Source organism: Ischnura elegans, chromosome X, assembly GCF_921293095.1.
Source record: "Ischnura elegans chromosome X, ioIscEleg1.1, whole genome shotgun sequence".
Classification (NCBI taxonomy): Eukaryota; Metazoa; Arthropoda; class Insecta; order Odonata; family Coenagrionidae; genus Ischnura; species Ischnura elegans.
Genome location: NC_060259.1, coordinates 85490870 through 85510786, shown reverse-complemented (window position 1 = coordinate 85510786; position 19917 = coordinate 85490870). Strand labels below are relative to the sequence as shown.

Sequence of the window (19917 nt, the reverse complement as noted above, 5' to 3'; positions counted from 1 at the left end):
TCTATCTACAGTTGACGAAAGAGCTAACTAGCGCGTTTTACAGTAACCAAGTATTTTCTTACATTCGACTTCCGCAGTTTCACAAAATTCTTTCAGCATTTGAATACGCAGTGTAATGTGGAAATAAAAATATATTTTTATAACAATATTTTCCACATCTGCGGCCAACAAATCAGCAGCTGTTTGAACACACATTTGAACAGCATTTGAACACAGCTGTTTTGCATTGCAAATGTATCATGTGCAATGCAAAACCGTTTTGATAACTTGTGATGTACAGGCCTTAGATCTGAAGGATTGATAATGAAGAATAGCATAGAAAGACATCCTTCTGCTTATGCTAGTTTCTTTTCTTCGTTTCCATTAGTTGTTATTACTAAAAATCTGCATTTTGGAGGAAGATGCAGCAGTATTAAAATGCCTATTATGTTCTCAGGTGCTTCATCTCCAACTGCTTCGAAATATACATTTACATCATTTATACATCTATCTATCGCTGGGTATGCCCATGCCCTTGGAACTGGCTATCATTAAAAAACGGTGCGAAAGTGACCTTTATTCCCCCTGTTAATGCTAATATTATGGGGGGGGAGGGGGGGGGTGGCACGATCCCAGTTTGCCCAGGGTGCCAGATCAGCTATCACCGGGCCTGTGTATAACCACGGAAAGAATAACGTGTAAGAAGGTATATCTGTAAGCTGCTCCACTTGACTATAACCGTGACGTATACGCACGATAATTCACCCCCCTTTTCAATGATTTTTTTGGTATTGTACGGCGAGGCACTCAGTGAGAAGAGGATTATCGTGGGGGTGTATTACGAAAAGGTTGCCGTTTTGGGGAGGGACGATAAGGCTATGAACGGTCAACAACTACAAAATAGTCAGAACGCGAGGAAAAACGTAAACAAACTCTAATGTTACCATCTACGAAGATATCTTATGTCATATTATACGACACTAATATCTGGATTAAAAAAATATCCTATTAAGGATAAAATGACATCCCAGAAAGAAATTCTTCGAGATTTCAGCCTTTGTCCCCACGGCGAGAACAACATGTAAGAAGGTATATCTGTAAGTAGCTCCACTTGACTATAACCGTGACGTATTCGTACGAGTATTCATCCCCCTTTCACTTCTTTGTTTGCCATTGTTTGGGGAGGTACTCCGTTAAAATAGATTGAGCGAAGGGGGTGCTTTACAAATATCCCGCCTTTGTGGAGAGGGACGATATGACACCCGATCAGTGAACAGTCAACAACCACGAAATAGTAAGAACGCGAGAAAAAGCGTAAACATATTCTGCTTATTAAAACAACTTGTCTGCTTCCACACTATTTTATTATCACCGACCATGATTTCGGCAGCTTGTGCCATTGTAAAGGCACATAGCCGTGGGTGACAGCCTTTTTACAGGTTTTTCAGGAGGGGGAGGGAGGGGAGGGGTGGGGTTATTGGGGTGTGTTCATTCCGAGGTTATTGATGACGTCAATGGGCGATGGCTTCCTAAATATCTGGCTTCCTAATATCTGGCTTCCTAAATATCCTTTTAAGGCCAAAATCACATCGCAGAGACAACTTATATTAAGACTGAAGACTTTCATCCTCACAGCGAGAATAATGTGCAAGATGGGAGAATTGAAAGTTGCCCTACTCTACATAGTCAATCTACTTTTGTTTATCCATTTCGCGGCGACTACTACCCCACTTCTTAATATTTCAATCGCCTTTGTCTGGCGTGGTATTCACAAATATTGATACCGTGGTATTGTCAGATTAAATAGGATGAGCGTAAACAAATTCTAATTGATGTTTCCATGTTCCTGGGTTTCACCAAGTGGATTTTCTTTGTCACAAAGAAAATCCACGCGGTGAAACCCAGGAACATGGAAACATCATCTAGACACCGCCGCGGAAAACTACGCATCTACAACAAATTCTAATGTTACCATCTACAAAGATACCTTCTGACATAGCATACGACACTAATTCTGGCCTCAAAAAATATCCCTTTAAGGATAAAATGACGTCCCAGAAAGAAATTCTTCGAGATTTTAGCCTTTGTCCCCACGGCGAATATAACATGCAAGAAGGTATATCTGTAATTTGCTCCACTTGACCATAACCGTGACGTATACGAACGACAATTCATCACCCTTTTCAATGCTTTTTTATCTATTGTTCGACGAGGTAGTAAGCGAGAAGGGGAGCTCTGGGTCGTTGATAAAAAATTAACGCGTACTGGATGCCATTCAAATAATGAAATTCAGTGAAATATATAATCTATGGAGATCAATGGGAGAACAAGGTTAAAAAATTATAATGCTATGCAATTAGAGAGCCAACCAAGTCATCAAATTTTAATGCATCCCTAGGAACATTCAATGAAATATAATTTGGTTTTGGCATGCCATAATGATATTGTGACGATGCCTTTGATGACATCAATCGTGTGATGTGTAAGACAATTTGGCCATGCAGGGAAAAATCACCGTAACACGCCGAATTAAAAAATCAAAGCGTTCAATTAATATTATTTAAGCTAATATAGTTCATCGTGAATGACCTACTGCTCTTACACAATTTTTCGTGCCATTGCATGAACAGGATGCGTGACAACTAACAATTTTGATTTTACAAAGAGCAAAGGAACAAAATTTGGAACTTGATCACCTATTGTGACATAAGAACCGTGAAACTAATAATATTGCCTCATAGGTTGACGAGAGTGAATAATGTTTTTGGATATCAATTCCATAATATTGATCCATTTGTGATAGTTGTAGTTTTATCATATTTATCTTGCATGTGACGTTATCCAGCACTGTGTTATGTGGTATTCTAACAACCTGGGGTTGTACATTCAGCTTCGACAGTCTCTCCAGCCCTTCGTTGTATGCCGTTATCAAGGACTTCCTCTTCTTCTCAAGCATTTTCAATTCCTGTACCATTTCTTCGTACTCTTGGATATCGGCAGCCATATCTGATGTACCTCTCCGCTGTCTTCCTCGCAGCTGGGTTTCACCAGCTACCATTCTTCCCAGAAATCCAGTTCTGCCTTGGTACTGGTTTCTTTCCTCCATGGATGAACGGCAATGGTGTGGGAATGATGTCTTCTTTCTCTACCTTCCCATGCATTGCCGTAATCAATGCGATACGTCTGCGAAAAAAAGAAAACATATTGTTATGGATAATGTTTAGCTGATCTCTAAGGTATTATGAGAATTAACTTTTGTATCGTGTCGGTCACCTAGAAAGTCGCAACTCTTTGATAGAAAATTAAGATAAGCTTCGACCAAAAACATCCTTTCCATGTATTTCTTTCTCTTTTAAGTTCAATGTAAGAAAACACGAAATTTGTCACCCAGTTTCCACGAGTTGGTAACTTCATTGCATTTTATGGTTCATTTCTTCGTTTTTAGGAGATCATAAATTGAGTTATCGCTAGTGGTGGCGGATCCAGGATAGGGACAAGGGGACTAAGTGCGGTCCTGATGGGCCATTCCCAGCAAGGTCGCAGCTAGGAATTAAGGCTGGGGGGGGGTCCATTGTCACTCGAAGAAACACAAACTTAGTTTGTCTATGATGGCATTGGCATCAGTTTTAGACATGCTCGAAATCTTAACTCATTTGGAGTAACTGTCAACACACAATAGGTAAGTGACACCATTCAGGAAATAAAATTCAATATGAATCCCTTCCCATGGTTGACTTGTGGGAGTCCATGGAACATGTTCTGCGGACACAGCTTTAGAGTTGACCTTGCTGCAACGGTCACATGTGGCCACAAAGTCCTCAATATCCTTGGGTGATGCTGGGCCACCACATGATGGAACAGGTCCTCAGCTCCATTTGGACCACACCGGGATGACCTTCATGCAGATTGATGAGCACCTTCCTTGGAGAGATGGTGGAACAACTACTCAATCTCCTAGAAGTATACAAGCATTTTCAATTGAAAGTGCATGCCTTGAGTCAAAGTAGACCTTCATATCTGCACCAGGACAAGTTTCTGGCCATCCTTTCAGGATAAGAGATGTCACACCCTTTAGTTGTGGGTTAGTGTCAGTTTCGAGAATAATGGTTTCACAGGAGACAGGCAGGTCTACAATAAAGTTGCAAGTTTCATCCACACCATATGCTCTTTAACCAGTTACCTTGATAGCATGCCAGCTGAGCCCATCTGGCTTGATTTTCTGTACTCCAGCTAGTAGTCATAATTGCCCAATATGACTGACCATCTCTGCAATCATTGAGCAGATACTTTTGGTGTCGTTTTAGTGGGTGAGAACATAGATTTTAATGGCATGTTATCAGTCTCAATCTTAAACTTTCTGCCCCATAGATACTTATGAAATTTCTACAAAGCAATGATTATTCCCAAAGCTTCTCTTTCTAACCGAGAACATCGTTGCTGCGTGATTGTCAACATCTTGGACCTAAATTCAATTGGCCTTTCTTCATTCCCTTCTCTAATAGCCAAAACATCCTCCACTCTAACAGGAGAAGCAATACTAATGAAAAATAGGTCTTTTGAAGGGTCATACACTGCTCATGGGCATACCCAGTGGGGGGCATGAGGGGATAGCTGCCCCCCCCCAGAAGCGAAAATAAATTTAGTTCAAAGCGAAAGTTTTGAACGAATTTTCTTTTAAAGAAAAACTGTATTAGTATAGACAGGGAACTAAAATAAAAATCAATATTTTTTCAAGCAGATAATTATTAAAAACTAATAAATCGCTCTCATAATTTTCTTAAAATTTTGTTTTCATTAAGCTTTCCAACTTGCCCCCCCCCCTACTTTTGATCCTGGGTATGTCCTTGACACTGCTAAAGCTTTGCTCTTCAATAATATTTCCTTGCTTAATTTCGTTGCTTCATTTTCCACGGCCTTTACTTGGGACTCATGTTAGGTTTCCATCAAATTGAAGTTGCAAGGATAGGATGCAAGTCTCCAAAGTACTCTTCACTAGTACACATGGAAATAAGTGACTCATATTATCCAAATCACAGTCATCATTAATTTCAAGATTTTCATCAGCATAATATTCAACACATAAAATGCATTCTGCTTAGTTGTGTGAGTGTTTTTTGTGTCTTTCATAGTTTTCTATGCTGTGTCTTACCCAAACTGGGTTGTATTTGTGTTAAAAACCTCATTGAGGAATATCAAGAAGCACATATTGTTGCAGCACAATCTACTTGTACCTTCTAGAGTTGACAAGCCAGTATGGGAGTTACAGTATCATCCTGGGCCATGAGTGGACACCACATTTCTCATTTCCCCATTTCTCCTGTTACCACTGCAAACCATATTTCCTTTCCTCACTACTATTTTATTTCTTTGCACTTATAGTACATATAGTTTGCTCTCTTAATTTCTCAATCATGAATGACGTTGATGCAGTGGCCTTTTATGTTCGCGAGATTAGTAAAACATGGAAATTCTGCTATTGATGGATTGATTATTTTTTAAATGTTATTTTCATTAGATCAGCATACATTGAATCTAGTCATTTGTTTTTGTCGCTAATTGGTTGTGTGATTTTTAGATTGAAATAGTGACTAAGCCACCACTGAAGTAATCTTCGGTGAATACGCATTAACACGAGTATTGAAGCAACTTTCAATAAAAACCAAATGAAATCCTTCGGGTACGGTAATCATAATACGATCACTTAAAAATAATATTTTTTTCTAAAACGTAGCTGTATTTTGGCTTTGCTATTGTTGATTTCGCTTGTCAGCAATAGAAGATCAGTGAATGGGAATATTATAAGAACAAGACGTTATTTTCCACTTTGTATTTTTCTATGACTTTGCTTTCACTTGATTTCCACTTTGCTCATGTTATTTACTCTTCAATGCTCCAAAAGGGCATAACCTTAATTGTTGGTTAAATATTTACCTAATATCCATTAATGTATGATAATACTTAACATTATTGACATTTCCTGCTCATCATTCTATGCTTTCAGAATGTTTCTCATTTATCATAGTTGTATAATTTTAATTTTAAAGTATTAATAATTTCCTAAATGTATTGAATCAAGATTGAATTCTATGCGCTGCTGTGGACATCCGTGATTTTGGAGGTATAAACTAACTTGGATTATCTTTCTTCTTCTTTACAGAATCAAGATTTGGGAAAGTGTCTTCGAAGCATCGAAAAGTGAAATCACCAAATGAAGAAATTCAAGTATTGGACTGCAAAGAAAAAGAGAAATACTCAACAGTGGGCGGGGAAATGATAGGCTGTTCATCGCTACAAGTTTTAGGCATAGGAGCGATATTTTCGGGCGATAATTAGGGTTTATATTTATTCGTCTTTTACACATTTATTCAAATTAACACACACAAAACACATGGTATGAATCAAGGCATAAAGGTACAAGAGATCTCAGTGACGACGTCAATCAAATGAACACAATGCATAGAGTCAAAAATTGACTCTCACATTAAAAAATGGTGAATAAATGGTTACATGGTTAAAATAAATGAGAGGTATATGATAAATGGTACCAAATCACGTGAATATAAAAATTGGCCAAGAACAAGGTTGAGAAAATTATGAAAATAGCGCTTAAGGTATGATATCAAAATGAATAGGAAAAAAGCATGCTTCATAAACCTTGATATGGTTTATTTAGGTTATGAGCTCAAAAATAGGTAGGGGTGTGTGTGTGATATGGTATAATTTCCTTTTGTCTTGCATTTTGGGTGTGTTTTTAGGAGGGTAGGGGAGGGAAGTGTTATTTATATTTTTGCATGTGCATACTAATCCTACCTCTCCACAGAATCAAGTCATCGCTGGATTTGAAGAAAAAAAGACAGAAGAGGACCAAGACAAGAAGATAATGCGAGTGTTAGCTTTGATTTGGGCCTCTCGGGCCAAAATGTTTGCGTAACGTAAGGCTAGGCGTTTTCATGCGTGCGTTTATTTTAAGCCTTTCGAACCAAAGTATTGTATGCACGCTAATCCATTGCAGCATACAGAAATAGCACTTTGCCACTGTTTTAGGTGCAAAGCTGCCTTCTGTATGTTGTCGTGGAGTGTATGCGAGGCTTTGGGGGTATTTTGTGTAAGGGTTATTTTTATTTTTGCATGTGCTACTAATCCTACCTCTCCCTAGCCTCAAGTCATCGCCGGATTTGACGATCAAAAGACAACGGTCGAAGAAGACGTATAGCATGCTTCTCCGTTCCTTGAAGAATCTCCGTTGATGGCGCCATCACGTAACAGTAAGAATGTTTTTCGTTTTTATTCATAATCATATGTTTCGAGACTTCACTTTTAAATCAAGAACCTTAATTATTTGATAAAATAAAGTGTGTAAAGGAGGATTTTTCTGTCAAAATTGTATGATTTTAAGTGTACAGTCGAAGTCATACTTTGCATTTCAAGTTAAATTTTAACGTTAATGGGAAGACTTATGTCACATATGTTCGGCAATTCTAGTGTAATAGACAGCGAGAGCAATTAATGAATGCATTATTCTGTAAACTTGTTTTATCCATTTTATGATTTATCTAAACAACTAATATCATTCTCTTGTTATTGGCTATCATTATTACTTAAACGAATTTTCAAAGTTAAAAGTTTTTTCTACAGTCTTTTCACGTTTGTAAAGTTGAGTTTCTCATATAATTTGCATTTTTCTATTTACAGCTGCAACTCATCGCTGGAACTCAATTTTAAATTTGAGAGGAGGGCAGAACTAGTCTGGATTGGTAATCTGGAATTTCACGTGTGGGACGCACTTGAGAAATGGTAGGAATGAATTTTATGTTATTTCAACTAATTACCATGTTTCCACCCTGCACATAAAAAATTAAATTCTGTTCATACATAAGGAAAAAAACCACTTTTTGCTAAACTGAAATTCTGACTTGTTAGTCTAAATAATTCCATTTTGTTAAATTGCTTCTTTGCATAATGCTTTTTCAGTTGGATATGAATATTTACGAGCCAATTTTATTGAGCTATTCTTCTTTTTGGAATGTCTTTACATTGAAAAGTCCATCTTCTACATAAGACAGTGGTTTCACCATTAGTCATATTCTTTGATGAGGCTGTTATTTTTTCCAAAAACGGATCATGAGGGTAGCTTTTTCCTAGTTGTTTCCAAGTAGGTTCACTTTATTTAATTCAATCCTTCCTTGGGCCTCTATTAAGACGTTATTCCTCTTATTTCTCTGTTGAGTTCAACATTAAATCAATATTTCCAGTGCCATTTTTATGTACTATTTGCAAATATTTTTGAATTATTTGTGGTAATGAATATCTTTGTGTAACACTAATGTGAAAACAGGTCTACACGAATGCATAATGGATGTTCAATCTTATGTGCAATGCTTTAGCACAGCACTACACAAATGTACTAGAATGTATTGCACTAAATTTGAACACTAAATTAATACATTGAATTTTTTGATGGAATCAATTGGATAAATTATAGAGTAGTTTATTTTGATAGAACTAAATATCACTCGGAATTGATATCCACTTAAATAACGAACCAATTTATTCCGGTCACATTCAAATACATCATTTTGCATGCATTAGGAAATGGATTCACTGTAAGTGCCTCATTAAGTGCCATATTTTTAGTTTTTCAATTGAATATCAATATTTATGAGCCAGTGATATTAAGCTATTATTCTTTATGCAATTACCTAGCACTGAAAAGTTCGTTTACAACTTATGAGAGTGGTCCCCCCCCCCTTAGTCATATTGTTTGATATGACTGTAATTTTTAAATGGATCATGAAGGTAGCTTTATCATTGGAGGTATCATTTTTGTTTCCTAATAGGTTATTATTATAGTTATGTTATAGGTTATACATTATTAATTGGAATCCTTCATTGAGACCCAATTGAGACGATATTATTTTTATTTCTCCATTGATTTCAAAATTAAATTTATATCTCCAGTTCCTTATTTTCATGTTTGTTTTCATATTTGTAAATGTTTAAATTTTCTGAATCATTCGTGGGACTGAAAGTTTTTACGTAACATTCATGTAAAAACAGGTCTACACCTATGCATAGTAAATGGCACTTATTTAAATAACAAACAAATTTATTCCGGTAATACTCGAATACACCATTTTGCATGCATAATTTAAATGTTTATTTGATGTGCCTCAACCAGTGCTGACAATGCCTGTAGTTATTCTAATTCCAAATTTAATTTTTAGTGCCGTGGGATTAAACCCTGATGTGGTGGTTAGTTTTTTCGATAGTACAAATCCTTTCTTTTGTTGCAGCTGGAGATTCTGCTGAATGCTGCGTTGTCATGGAGAAGAAATGCGTCGAACTCGAACGTCGAAGAGTCGAAGATTGAAGAATATGAAGAAGCAGAAGGCCTGGAATTGTTTTCTTCTCATCAGTGAACTGTGAACTATTTCTGTGTGTTTTTAATTGCTGTGTGATTTATTGTTATTTGTTTATTGTAATGTATTTCTTTTTTACAGCATCGTGGGAGATTTAGGCAGGAGAGTAGGTATTAATCCGTTAGGAAACTAGATTCTTAGGTTGTCGACATGCGTAGCGTACCGACTAGGAAAATAGTTTATATCGACAAGTGCTAGGTCGTCGCCGTGCGTATCTTAGCTAGGAGCAATATATTTAGGTTCGTAGTGTTTTCAAACTGGGGGCTGCTGCCATGGCAACTTAATCATGGGCTCTATCGTAGGTGTGTGAATGAATGTCGCTTGATGAGTGAGTGAGTGAGTGATATTTTGTTTGCTGTAGTAGTAGTACTAATAGTAGTAACACTAGCACTAACACTAATGTCCCATCCTTTCACTATCAATCCTTCCCCACCCTCCCTCCCCCTCAAATCCAAACTGCTCCCTCTACGTGGGGAGGGGGAGTAACAGAGGAAAGTCTAAGCAATTCAATTGATGATGCGAATGAATTATTAATCTTCGAAACTGAATTGTAGCATTAGACTTTCCTCTGGCTAAAGCAGTCTGGTATCCAAGAGTAATTTCAAATGCGGTAATGATTCTTTGAAAATATACGGTGATGGAATTTTATCCAATATTTTGCTCGAGTAATTTCGTTCTGTTTACATAGTTTTCCTTGTATATAATTTTATTTCATTGATTGTCAACTATTGTATTACTGATGGTATTTCATGTACTATGGAGGATTATATTTTGCAGTTTCTTTGCATGCACCAATTTTTAGCATTAAATCTGTTTTTTTTTCAAATTCTTTTTTATTACAATCATTATTGAAATGGGTGTTGCAGTCTTTTTTTTAAGAAATAAACTGTTTTTAAATATACCTGCTGTATTTATTTTTCACTATCAAAGAAATCTTATTCTGATGAATATTTTAGTGATATTTATTTTTATTGCTCGCCTATGCCTTGGTCTGAAATGATAGTGATTTGTGAGGTATTATAATTCCTGTTATGCCTATTAAATGCATGTTTCTTTAATAGGTTTTTTTTATTTTTTACTGATTGTGGATTTTTTTAAACGATTTTAGTATCCCTGTGTGCTATATTATAGTTATAACGATTTCATTGCCTTTGTCTCTCCTATATTTTTGTAATTGCATGCAGAATTTTTTACAATAATTAAATATTTGAAGTACTGCGCTTTTTCCATTTCTCTCTTCTTGTATATCTTTACATAATTATTTACTTCCAATGGTATTTTTATTTATCCAGTCGGTGTTTCTCTGATATCTTTCTGTTTCTTAGAGCTATTTCTCAATTGTTATTGGGAGGAAGCAATGTCTACAATATGGTGGTTTCCAATATTTTTACTGCCTAAATCGAAAAACTAAACTCCTGGAGGACTTATTTCACCGTTTTATATTTTGAAATGACCATATCTATTTCTTGCGTTTAAATGAAAAGCAAAAATTTTCAAGGGCGTGAAAATGCGAAGGCTAAGTATGAATGCTGGGAAAAGCCCGTGTGACGACATTCTGGTTTCGGCTGAAGCTGAGCGAGTTCACCTTGGTGCAAGGCTATGACCGCCACTACGATGCAGGCTAGTAGCAGAGTACCCTGCTTGCAGGTAGCGCTTGGCTTAAATAAGGATTATTAATACCCTATCAAACGGAGGGAAATTCCCGACCATAGGCATTTTTAGTAGGTGATTGTTAATAGATGTTTCCCTGAGCTCTGTGCCTCATGCATGCATGCAGTGGCACAGCGAGGGGGGGGGGGTTTGGGGGATAAACCCAGAGCTCAGAGAAATTTTCAAGTTAAATCGATTTTCCTTAATTGGATTACTATTGGTTATAGAATAGTGTGAGGATTAAGTAAATATCCCTCAGAAGGCCGTAAAAATCACCATTTTGAACAATATATCTTAAAATTTTTCCGGCGGAAGGCCTCCGCACCTCCCGCTAACCCTGGCGGGTATGCAATACCCCAAGCCCATCAGTACAGAAATGTATGCATGCACCACTCGTATAGCATATTTGACGTAACGTGAAGTGGCATCGCATGGGCGCCAATCTGGCCTTTTTCAAATGAGGCAAAATTTGACCAATAACATTCATCTAAACAGGGATTTCTAAAGCCAAATAATTTGTTTATTATGACTATGGTGGGTAACCAATCACAATCGATGCCTTTCATTTTCTTTAATGAAGGAAACTACCCTATTATGGTTAATGCATTCATATCTGTGGTTTCGACATAAAAAAATATCAACATAGTAAGGTTATTTGAGTCGTATTCACTGGTGAGAAGTATATAATTATATTTTTCGGGAGTGTTTATTTAAGTCACACACATACACAGCTGAACAATGTAAATGTTAGTAAGAATCTGGACATGTTTTTATACTAAGGCGGCAAATATCAGGATTTCGGTTACCAAAATTGTCAAATGTAGTGCTTTTTTAAGCATCTCGCTAGAACATTGTTTGAACAAGCCAAGGAGTGTTAAAATAATTGAAAATAGACAGCGCTTTCGCGGAATCAACTGAATTCCGTTTTTTCTCGACTTAATAGGAGCACCGTTGATATAGAGTGATGCACTTAGCTCTGCCTACCCTTAGGCTACCCCTGTGACCTTTCCAAGCAATAAAGTTCTTTTTTAATTCCTCTCCTTTATTCTCTGATTGGATATTAAAATGAAAATTAACGGAACTATCTTTATTAGCAAACCAGCGTTGTTCATAATGAGGTCACAGGGATGGTCATCACTGATGTGACAGTTACGTCCAAAAAGGAGCTTGGTCAAACCAAGGTGTCAAACGTAAGGTTTTCAAGGGTGCTAAAGTCAATGGTACAGTCTACGTGCTGGGATTGAAAATGAGTAAAATTTTACTGTGATTAGCCCTGAAATATCTGGAAAACATCATGCCCAACTGTTTAAAGGCAGTAATTTTGTAAGTTATATATTAAAAGTCATTTATTGAGGCCATTGTATTTGACGTGCCTTTTTTAAAGACTCGAGGAGGGGGTTGAGACCCGATAACACCCCCCCCCCTCAGTGGCTATGCCACTACAGAGGTCCACATATCCCTCTTTTCATATATCCCAGTTGACCTTCGACGGCCAGACATTGTTAATGGTCAATGAAAAATTCAACTCAATTCTCCTGCCAGCTAATCTTTTTTGACCCGCATATTTCTTATATATCACATCCTCCTTTACCTTTTCCATATATGTCTTTAAAGGTCTTCCTTTTTCGTTCTCGCCATCTACTTGTCCCTCGACGATTATCTTCATCTGGCCGTAGTGTCTCAAGATAAGGTCCATGTTCGGGAGGGACAAAGCGGCCCCGTGACGCAATATTTTTTGGTGCCGAAACCCGGGAATATTAACAAATCATTAGATTTTATTATGTTTTTTATTTATTGTGATCGTTCAATGCAATAATGCCTGAAATTGAAACAACCACGAGACAGAATTTCGAATCGGTCCTACCATTCTGCGATTCAAACGGGACCGGTCCAAGGCTACCCTTTCGTCACGTGTTATACAGCAAGAGAATAGGGTGGTTTCCTATTATTTTTTTATTGCCTTAATCGAAAGATTATTACTCCTGGAGTACGTATTTCGCGCTTTTAGATTTTTAAATGACAACATCTATTTTTCGCGATTAAATGAAAAGTGAAAATTTTCAAGCGCGCGAAAACGCGACGCTTAAGTATGAATGTCGGGAAATATCTCCGTACGTCGTATTTCTGGTTCCCCCTCCCGCCCGGTGAGATGACCTTGAGGCGAGGCTTAGCTCTGATACGTCGCAGGATGCTAGCGGATAGCTGAGTACCTTGCTGAACGGTAGCGCTTGGCTTAAAAAAGGTTTATTAATACCTTATCAAACGAAGAAAACTTTCCGACATTAGCCAGTTTTAATAGGTGATTATTAAGACATGTTTCCCTGAGCTCTGTGCCTCATGCTTGCATTGGTAACCTCAGACGATGCATAACTCCTATCCTCTCGTGTAGAAACTAGGTCCCTGTGACGTCATGCGGAGTGGAATCGCATGGGCGCCAATCTGGCCTTTTTCAAATGAGGATAAAATTTGACCCTTGCCATTCGTCTAAACCGGTATTTCAAAAACCAAATAATTTGTGTATTATGAATACACTAATGGTGGGTAACGAATCGCAATCAATGCCTTTCGTTTTCTTTGATGAAGGAAACTACCCTATTGAGCGAATACCAGGGTCAGGTCACGGTGCATCCTAATTTTTTCTGCCTGCTGTTTTATTGTACAAGAGGCCTATCGATGTTTTATGGTTGAAAATCTATCAATCATTGAACACAGTCGGATCAATTGCAATCGGACGGGCGTGCATAAGATAGATTCCATACTGGCAAAGGCGTTTAACGAGAAGTATTATTTTCTTTTGCCCATCCACCTGGGGAGAATTAAACGATTATTATGAAGGGAAGTGCACTAATTTTTTTTTGCTGAATTTGAAATTTTAGCCTAAAAAAGAAACATTAGTATCGTCACTTTTATTTCCTGCATCTGGGGTATGCACTTTAAAACGTTTTGAAAGTCGGAAAATTTCATGTTGCGCTGAAACACAGTGCATTGATTGAGATGTGACGTCACAAGGCAGTAGTCACCAGTGGAGTATCTCTGTATTCCGTCGCCCTCTTTAGCGCGGCGAGAGTTTCCGGGAATCGGAGGAGTTTACTTCCTAAAAATGTCGTCTAGTACCGAGAACATGAATTCAAAATAGAATTATAAATGATTTTTTGTTCCAAATTTCATCTCGACGTCGAAACAAAAGCCTGGAGAAGATATTCATTCCCGTGCCTTAAGCACAAGCTATACGGAATAAATGGTTCAAGGCTGCTCCTGACTCTTGCCTATCGATGATATTCTGTTTGGAAGTTCATTTGAAGGTATTGTAAGATCAAATTGATATTTATATTATAATAATTTACTTAGTAGGTACCTCAGTCACATCAGAAAGTGTGTTAAGTCAAAATATAGCATCTTCCGCGTAGACCTACGTAATTTATAAACTGAAAGTAGTTTGGTTAAAGAATTATGGCGCGACTGTTATTTTACACGACCGGGCAAAACGCGTTGGAATTCTATGTAATTGATATATAGGGGAACACGGGGCGGAACGAGGTGGCGGGTCGGAACGGCCGGGTAAGCGATTTTTTAAACGCGAAAAAAGGTGCTGCGCAAGCAGCAATAACTATATCTAGCCCATATTGATGTTGCTTATATGTTAAACAACAACTTTGGAATAGTTATATTAACTCCTGCTTTATTTCGCACTTTAAAATCGCTTGCCCCGTTCCGCCCCGCCGCCCCGTTCCGCACCGGGTTCCCCTATGTTTTACCAAATATATGGACACATTTTTCATGAATGATATAAAAAGTATTTAATTCCACTGGCAGGATATATCATTTCTATTGAAAAGGAGGAAAGATATTTGGACGGCCTATTGTAAATGCAGTTGTACAGTTCCCAGAACTAATAGCAAAAAACTGAGTAGTACATGTTTTGATTTTTGGAAATTGCACGGTGTGTATTGCTGTACCTTTACTGTGTACTGTTTCTTTAGAAGATTAAGAAAACTTTCAATTTAATGTTCTGAATCAACGTATTTAATGAAAATCTAAATTTTTACATACTTATGGTCATTAAGAATGTAAAATTTATAGTCTTCTTTGATGGAGTGAAATTTGAGCTTCAATTTTGTATTCAAACCTTGTTTTCCATTGTCGGCAATACATCTTCGAATGAACTTCATTATCTGCGATGTTTTCATTACACCTCCAGTGGACATATATAGTTAAAGGTTTCTTTAGTAAACAAGAATTTCTTACTAGTACATGTTGAAGCATATTTAGTCATTTTATGCGCACTGAATTACGTGCGAGAGATGTTCACGTATAAAATTTCATAAAATAAATGCTGGCACTTTGAGTATTGCGGGTACTTTTGTTAATTAACATTCTGAGTAATCTTAAGTTATATTTTCATCAATTGGCGTAGAGCAACGAGAGATAATTACCAGATAGGAGGAATAATCAGCTGGTTACAACTCCTAATGTTCTTCTCTGGCTTTGAAAGTCATGCAGCATTGGAAGTGCCTTTCCTTAGAATTGCCTTTTATCCATTTGGAAGCCCATGGTTAGTTATCAATGACATTCTATTAATGGCATATTATTGATAAAAGATAGTACCTATCATTTGTTTAAGATTACTTATTAATGGTTGGTTGGTGGTTGAAATTCATAGTCTATGGTTGTGTATACATTTTTTTTCAAACCATGTAATCTACCTCTGTGTTATTGCTAACTTTTGTCAAATTTATTTACGTATAAAAACGGAGCCTTTGGACGCAGGTGATCCTCTGTAAAGGACACAAACGAAAACAAACATGTATTCCTATAGGCTGCTTCAGTTGCGCATAATTGGGGAAACTAGTTCTTCTTAAAATTGAATTGATATGAACTCTATTTTGCTATCTGGTTCATATAATATACAGCAAAACGTAAATAAAAATAAAGAGTTCACGATGATGTACTTAATAGTGTGAACAGTCTAATTTTAAACTAAATGTAAAAACCAGATTGGAACAGGTTCCACTTTTCGTTAAATCAACCTGAAGAGTCGGGTAGTTAGGCACTCAACTTTCGTCATATTTCTCGGGGTCACCTATTCACAAATTGACAAAACGTACCTAAACATGGAGTAACCAATTAATAAAGCAATATACGACAAAAATATCTTACGACTACAATGTAAACATTAATATAAATAGAACACCCAAAAGAAAAGTACAAATAGCAGTATGCACCTAAATTGCACCCTACCTGAGACAACATATGTAATGTATGAAAATGTATGTTGTAATGTATGAAAAAGAATAAATGTGATTGGCCAACATTGGCGCCACTGTAGAAGCAAGGCTGAAAAGAACCGGCGGAGTCAGTCAGTCTGTGTGTGCCTCTCACGAAATGCAGTTCACTGAAGTTTCAATTAGCCAATCCCTCTCAAGACCTGTACGTTACAATTGGCGACGAGATGTATAGTTTCGTATAATTCCGTAAAATTAATTACAACCCGTGTGTGCAATGCAACCAGTTCGATTGTACGCGGTTAGTTTTTTTTTTACGAAAGTTAAAACGGAAGGAAGTTGTACCTTCATTATCATGCACCACGTGGGGACTCAAAATCTGAACATTTTGATGTCTAAACAGGTAACGGTGAATAAGTACGCCGTTATTCATTTAGAAAAGGAGCAATTATGTCAGGTATTATAGGCGGAATCGGTGAATTCGATAACTGCGTGGAAAGTTGGGACTCTTATATTGAGCGTTTTGAACTATTTGTGGACTGCAATAATGTAGCAGATGAAAAAAAAGTGAGCACCCTACTAACTGTCGTAGGTGTGAAAACTTATAGTTTATTGCGGGATCTATGTACGCCTGCAAAACCATCTTCAAAAACTTTAAACGAGTTAGTGAAGTTGATTCAGGAACACTTGTATCCTAAGCCATCGTTCATTGCCGAGCGATACAAGTTTAGTAAAAGGAATCAGCATGATGGCGAATCCATAGCAGAGTACATCGCCAGTCTCAAAAAGTTATCCACCTACTGCGAGTTTGGCGCGGCTCTTAATGACTACCTCAGAGACCGATTGGTGAGCGGTATCAGAAGTGAATCAACCAAGCAGAGATTACTGGGAGAGGCAGCCCTGACCTACGACCAGGCAGTGAAAATCGTCTGCTTTGTGGAGGCGGTGGAGAAGGATGCAGCGACGCTGACGGTCAACGACAGCAGCGGCCGAGTCCAGCAGATGGCAGCACAACAACGTCCACAGACGAAGGATGGGTGCGGAGCAAACCAGAGGTCAAGATTAGAGAAAGTGCAGTGTTTGTGCTGTGGGCAGTGTGGCCATTACAGAAAGCAGTGCAGGTTGTTTGGTGTTGTGTGCCATAAATGTGGTAAGAGAAATCACATTTCTAAAGTGTGTAAGTCAGCAGAATCTGGTAAGATACCAGACTACCATTGTTATAAGTTTAAGAAAAATGGGCAAAATCAGTTTAAATTTCAAAATAAAAGATCTGCACATAATGGGCAACACAATTTCGTGAGTGATGATCACTCTAATGTGTGTAATTCCAAAGGCATCTCGGGTAACGATCATTCCGAAGGTTGCGTTGAAGATGTTCAACATTTATTCAATGTGAGTGAAAGAGTAACAGAAGTAACTAAGGTTGACCCTGTTAAAATTAAGGTTTTAGTTCAAGGTCGGGAAACAACTTTTGAAGTAGACACGGGAGCCAGTGTCACTGTTTGTAGTGACCAATTTTACAAAAATAATTTCAGTTCTTGCACATTGTTGTCGCCTTGTGATCTCACTCTGCGTTCGTATACTAATGAACCCATTTTACCTTTAGGAAAGGTAACGGTTGATGTGTGCTATGAAAATATGTATTATAGAAATTTGGATTTTTATGTTATTAAGGGAGGCTCACATCCATTAATGGGTCGTGAGTGGCTCAAAGTGCTTGGAGTAGATATTTCATTTAAGAGCAACTTGTGTGCCATTGATAAACGTTTCAGTAAGGATACTAATGTTGAAATAATGAAAGCCGAGTTATTCGGTCAATTTCCTGAAGTATTTACTGACAAATTGGGGCAGTATAAGGGAGAACCGGTAAGGCTTAACCTGAAGGAAAACGCTAGGCCAAGGTACTTTAAACCACGACCAATACCCTTCTCTATAAAAGGCAAGGTTGAAAAAGAACTCCAGCGCCTAATAGATGAACACATTTTAGTCCCTATAGAAAGTTCTGAGTGGGGAACACCAATTGTACCCGTTTTAAAAAAGAACGGCGATATGAGGATATGTGGTGATTTTAAGGTTACCTTAAATCAGTACTTGGAAACAGATAAATACCCTATCCCTAGGATTGAAGATTTATTTGCTAATTTACAGCAGGGAGTAAGTTTTAGCAAATTAGATTTGAGCCAAGCTTATATGCAATTAGAGTTAGACGAGAACTCTGAAAAACTATGTACAATAAGTACGCATAAGGGTCTTTTTTCTTATTGCTGAATGCCCTACGGAATCTCGTCAGCTCCTGGAATATTCCAAAGGGTAATTGAACAAGCCTTGCAAAACTTAGAAGGTATCTCAGTATTCATGGATGATGTTCTTATCACTGCTCCTGATAATGAAACTCATTTTCGTAGATTGCAAGAAGTATGCAAGCGCTTTAGTGAAAAAGGCTTTACAGTAAGAAAAGACAAATGCACGTTTTTTGCGGACCAGGTAGAATACCTGGGGTTTATCATAGACAAAGAGGGACTGCAGACCTCTCAGTCTAAAATATCAGCCATAGTTAATGCACCTATTCCTAAGACTGTCACTGAAGTCAAAGCATTTATTGGTTTAATTAATTATTATGGAGCTATGAGGAGGGATGTTGGCCAGAGGATTTTGTGAAGACTAGGACGTGCATTCCTGTTTGGTGGATTTCAAAAAAGCATTTCATAGAGTGAACTGGGTAAATTTAATGAATATTCTCAAGAAGATAGGCTTAGATTAGAGGGATAGATGTAAGATGTAGAGGGAACATTTGTAATGCTTATACGGCCCAGGCTGCATAAGGGAGAATAAAAGAGGAGGAGGAACGTGGTGGATATGGTGGGTGTGGAGAGACAGCTTCTGGATGAGATACGGAGAAGACAGAAGGTATGGACAGAGCACTTAGCACTAAGCTGGGAGGGGATGTTGAAAACAGGGTAAGAGGGTAGAATGTTAGGAAAACTTGGGAGAGGAAGGAAACGAATAGGTTTATAGTAGGGATGGGTCGAATAGTAGATTTCTCGAATTCGAATATCAAATCATTGCTCGAATATTCGAATACATCGAATTTCGAACACCTCAAATACTAAACTATGAATGTGAGAATGTTTGACTAGGTCGCATATGCAGCAGGAAACCCAAGTAATTGTGATTGCCTTTAAAGGATTCAAACAGCTGATTAATGGAATATTTTAATTTTATGTAAACAATAGGGTAGTTTCCTTCATTAAAAAAAACAAAAGGCATTGATTGCGATTCGGTACCCACAATTACTGTATTCATAATACACAAATTACTTGGTTTTAGAAATCCCAGTTTAGACAAATGTTAAATGGTCAATTTTAGCTGCATTTGAAAAAGGCCAGATTGGTGCCCATGCGATGCCGCTCCACGTGACGCCACAGGGACCTAGTTGTTGAGGAACTATTTCTTTTGTTTGTATCCATGCGCTCACTCCGGCCGGCCAAGGGAGTCAGTCTCGTGGTCAGTCAGCCTCGCGCAATCGTCTTGGGTGGACGTGTGGGACAGTTCCCAATCCTTTCAAGATCATTTAGTTTACTTTGTGCTCTTCTTACTAGTGTAATTTCATTAAAGGAATCCTGATAACAAACCAGCATTTAAATTAA

General features: G+C 37.7%; 1 protein-coding gene and 1 long non-coding RNA gene across 4 annotated transcripts in view; one reads left to right on the top strand and one right to left on the bottom strand.

Moving 5' to 3' along the window:
* Positions 1–1991: 1991 nt before the first annotated feature.
* The window catches only part of LOC124170708, a 23368-nt gene continuing 5442 nt past the window's right edge, over positions 1992–19917 (bottom strand). The window contains exons 3-4 of one of the 3 annotated variants that reach the window (XR_006867559.1): positions 3253–3933; positions 1994–3162 (exon numbers count right to left, since the gene is read on the bottom strand). This is a non-coding gene — a long non-coding RNA (uncharacterized LOC124170708). Of the gene's footprint in view, positions 3934–19917 lie in introns of all 3 variants that reach the window. The other 2 variants (XR_006867560.1, XR_006867561.1) reach the window with 2 other exon arrangements.
* LOC124170701 overlaps positions 15987–19917 on the top strand; it is a 27806-nt gene continuing 23875 nt past the window's right edge. Inside the window, exon 1 of the mRNA XM_046549606.1 lies at positions 15987–17420. Coding sequence (XP_046405562.1) covers positions 16721–17420 — 700 coding nt within the window. The 5' untranslated portion in view covers positions 15987–16720. The remainder of the gene's footprint in view (positions 17421–19917) is intronic.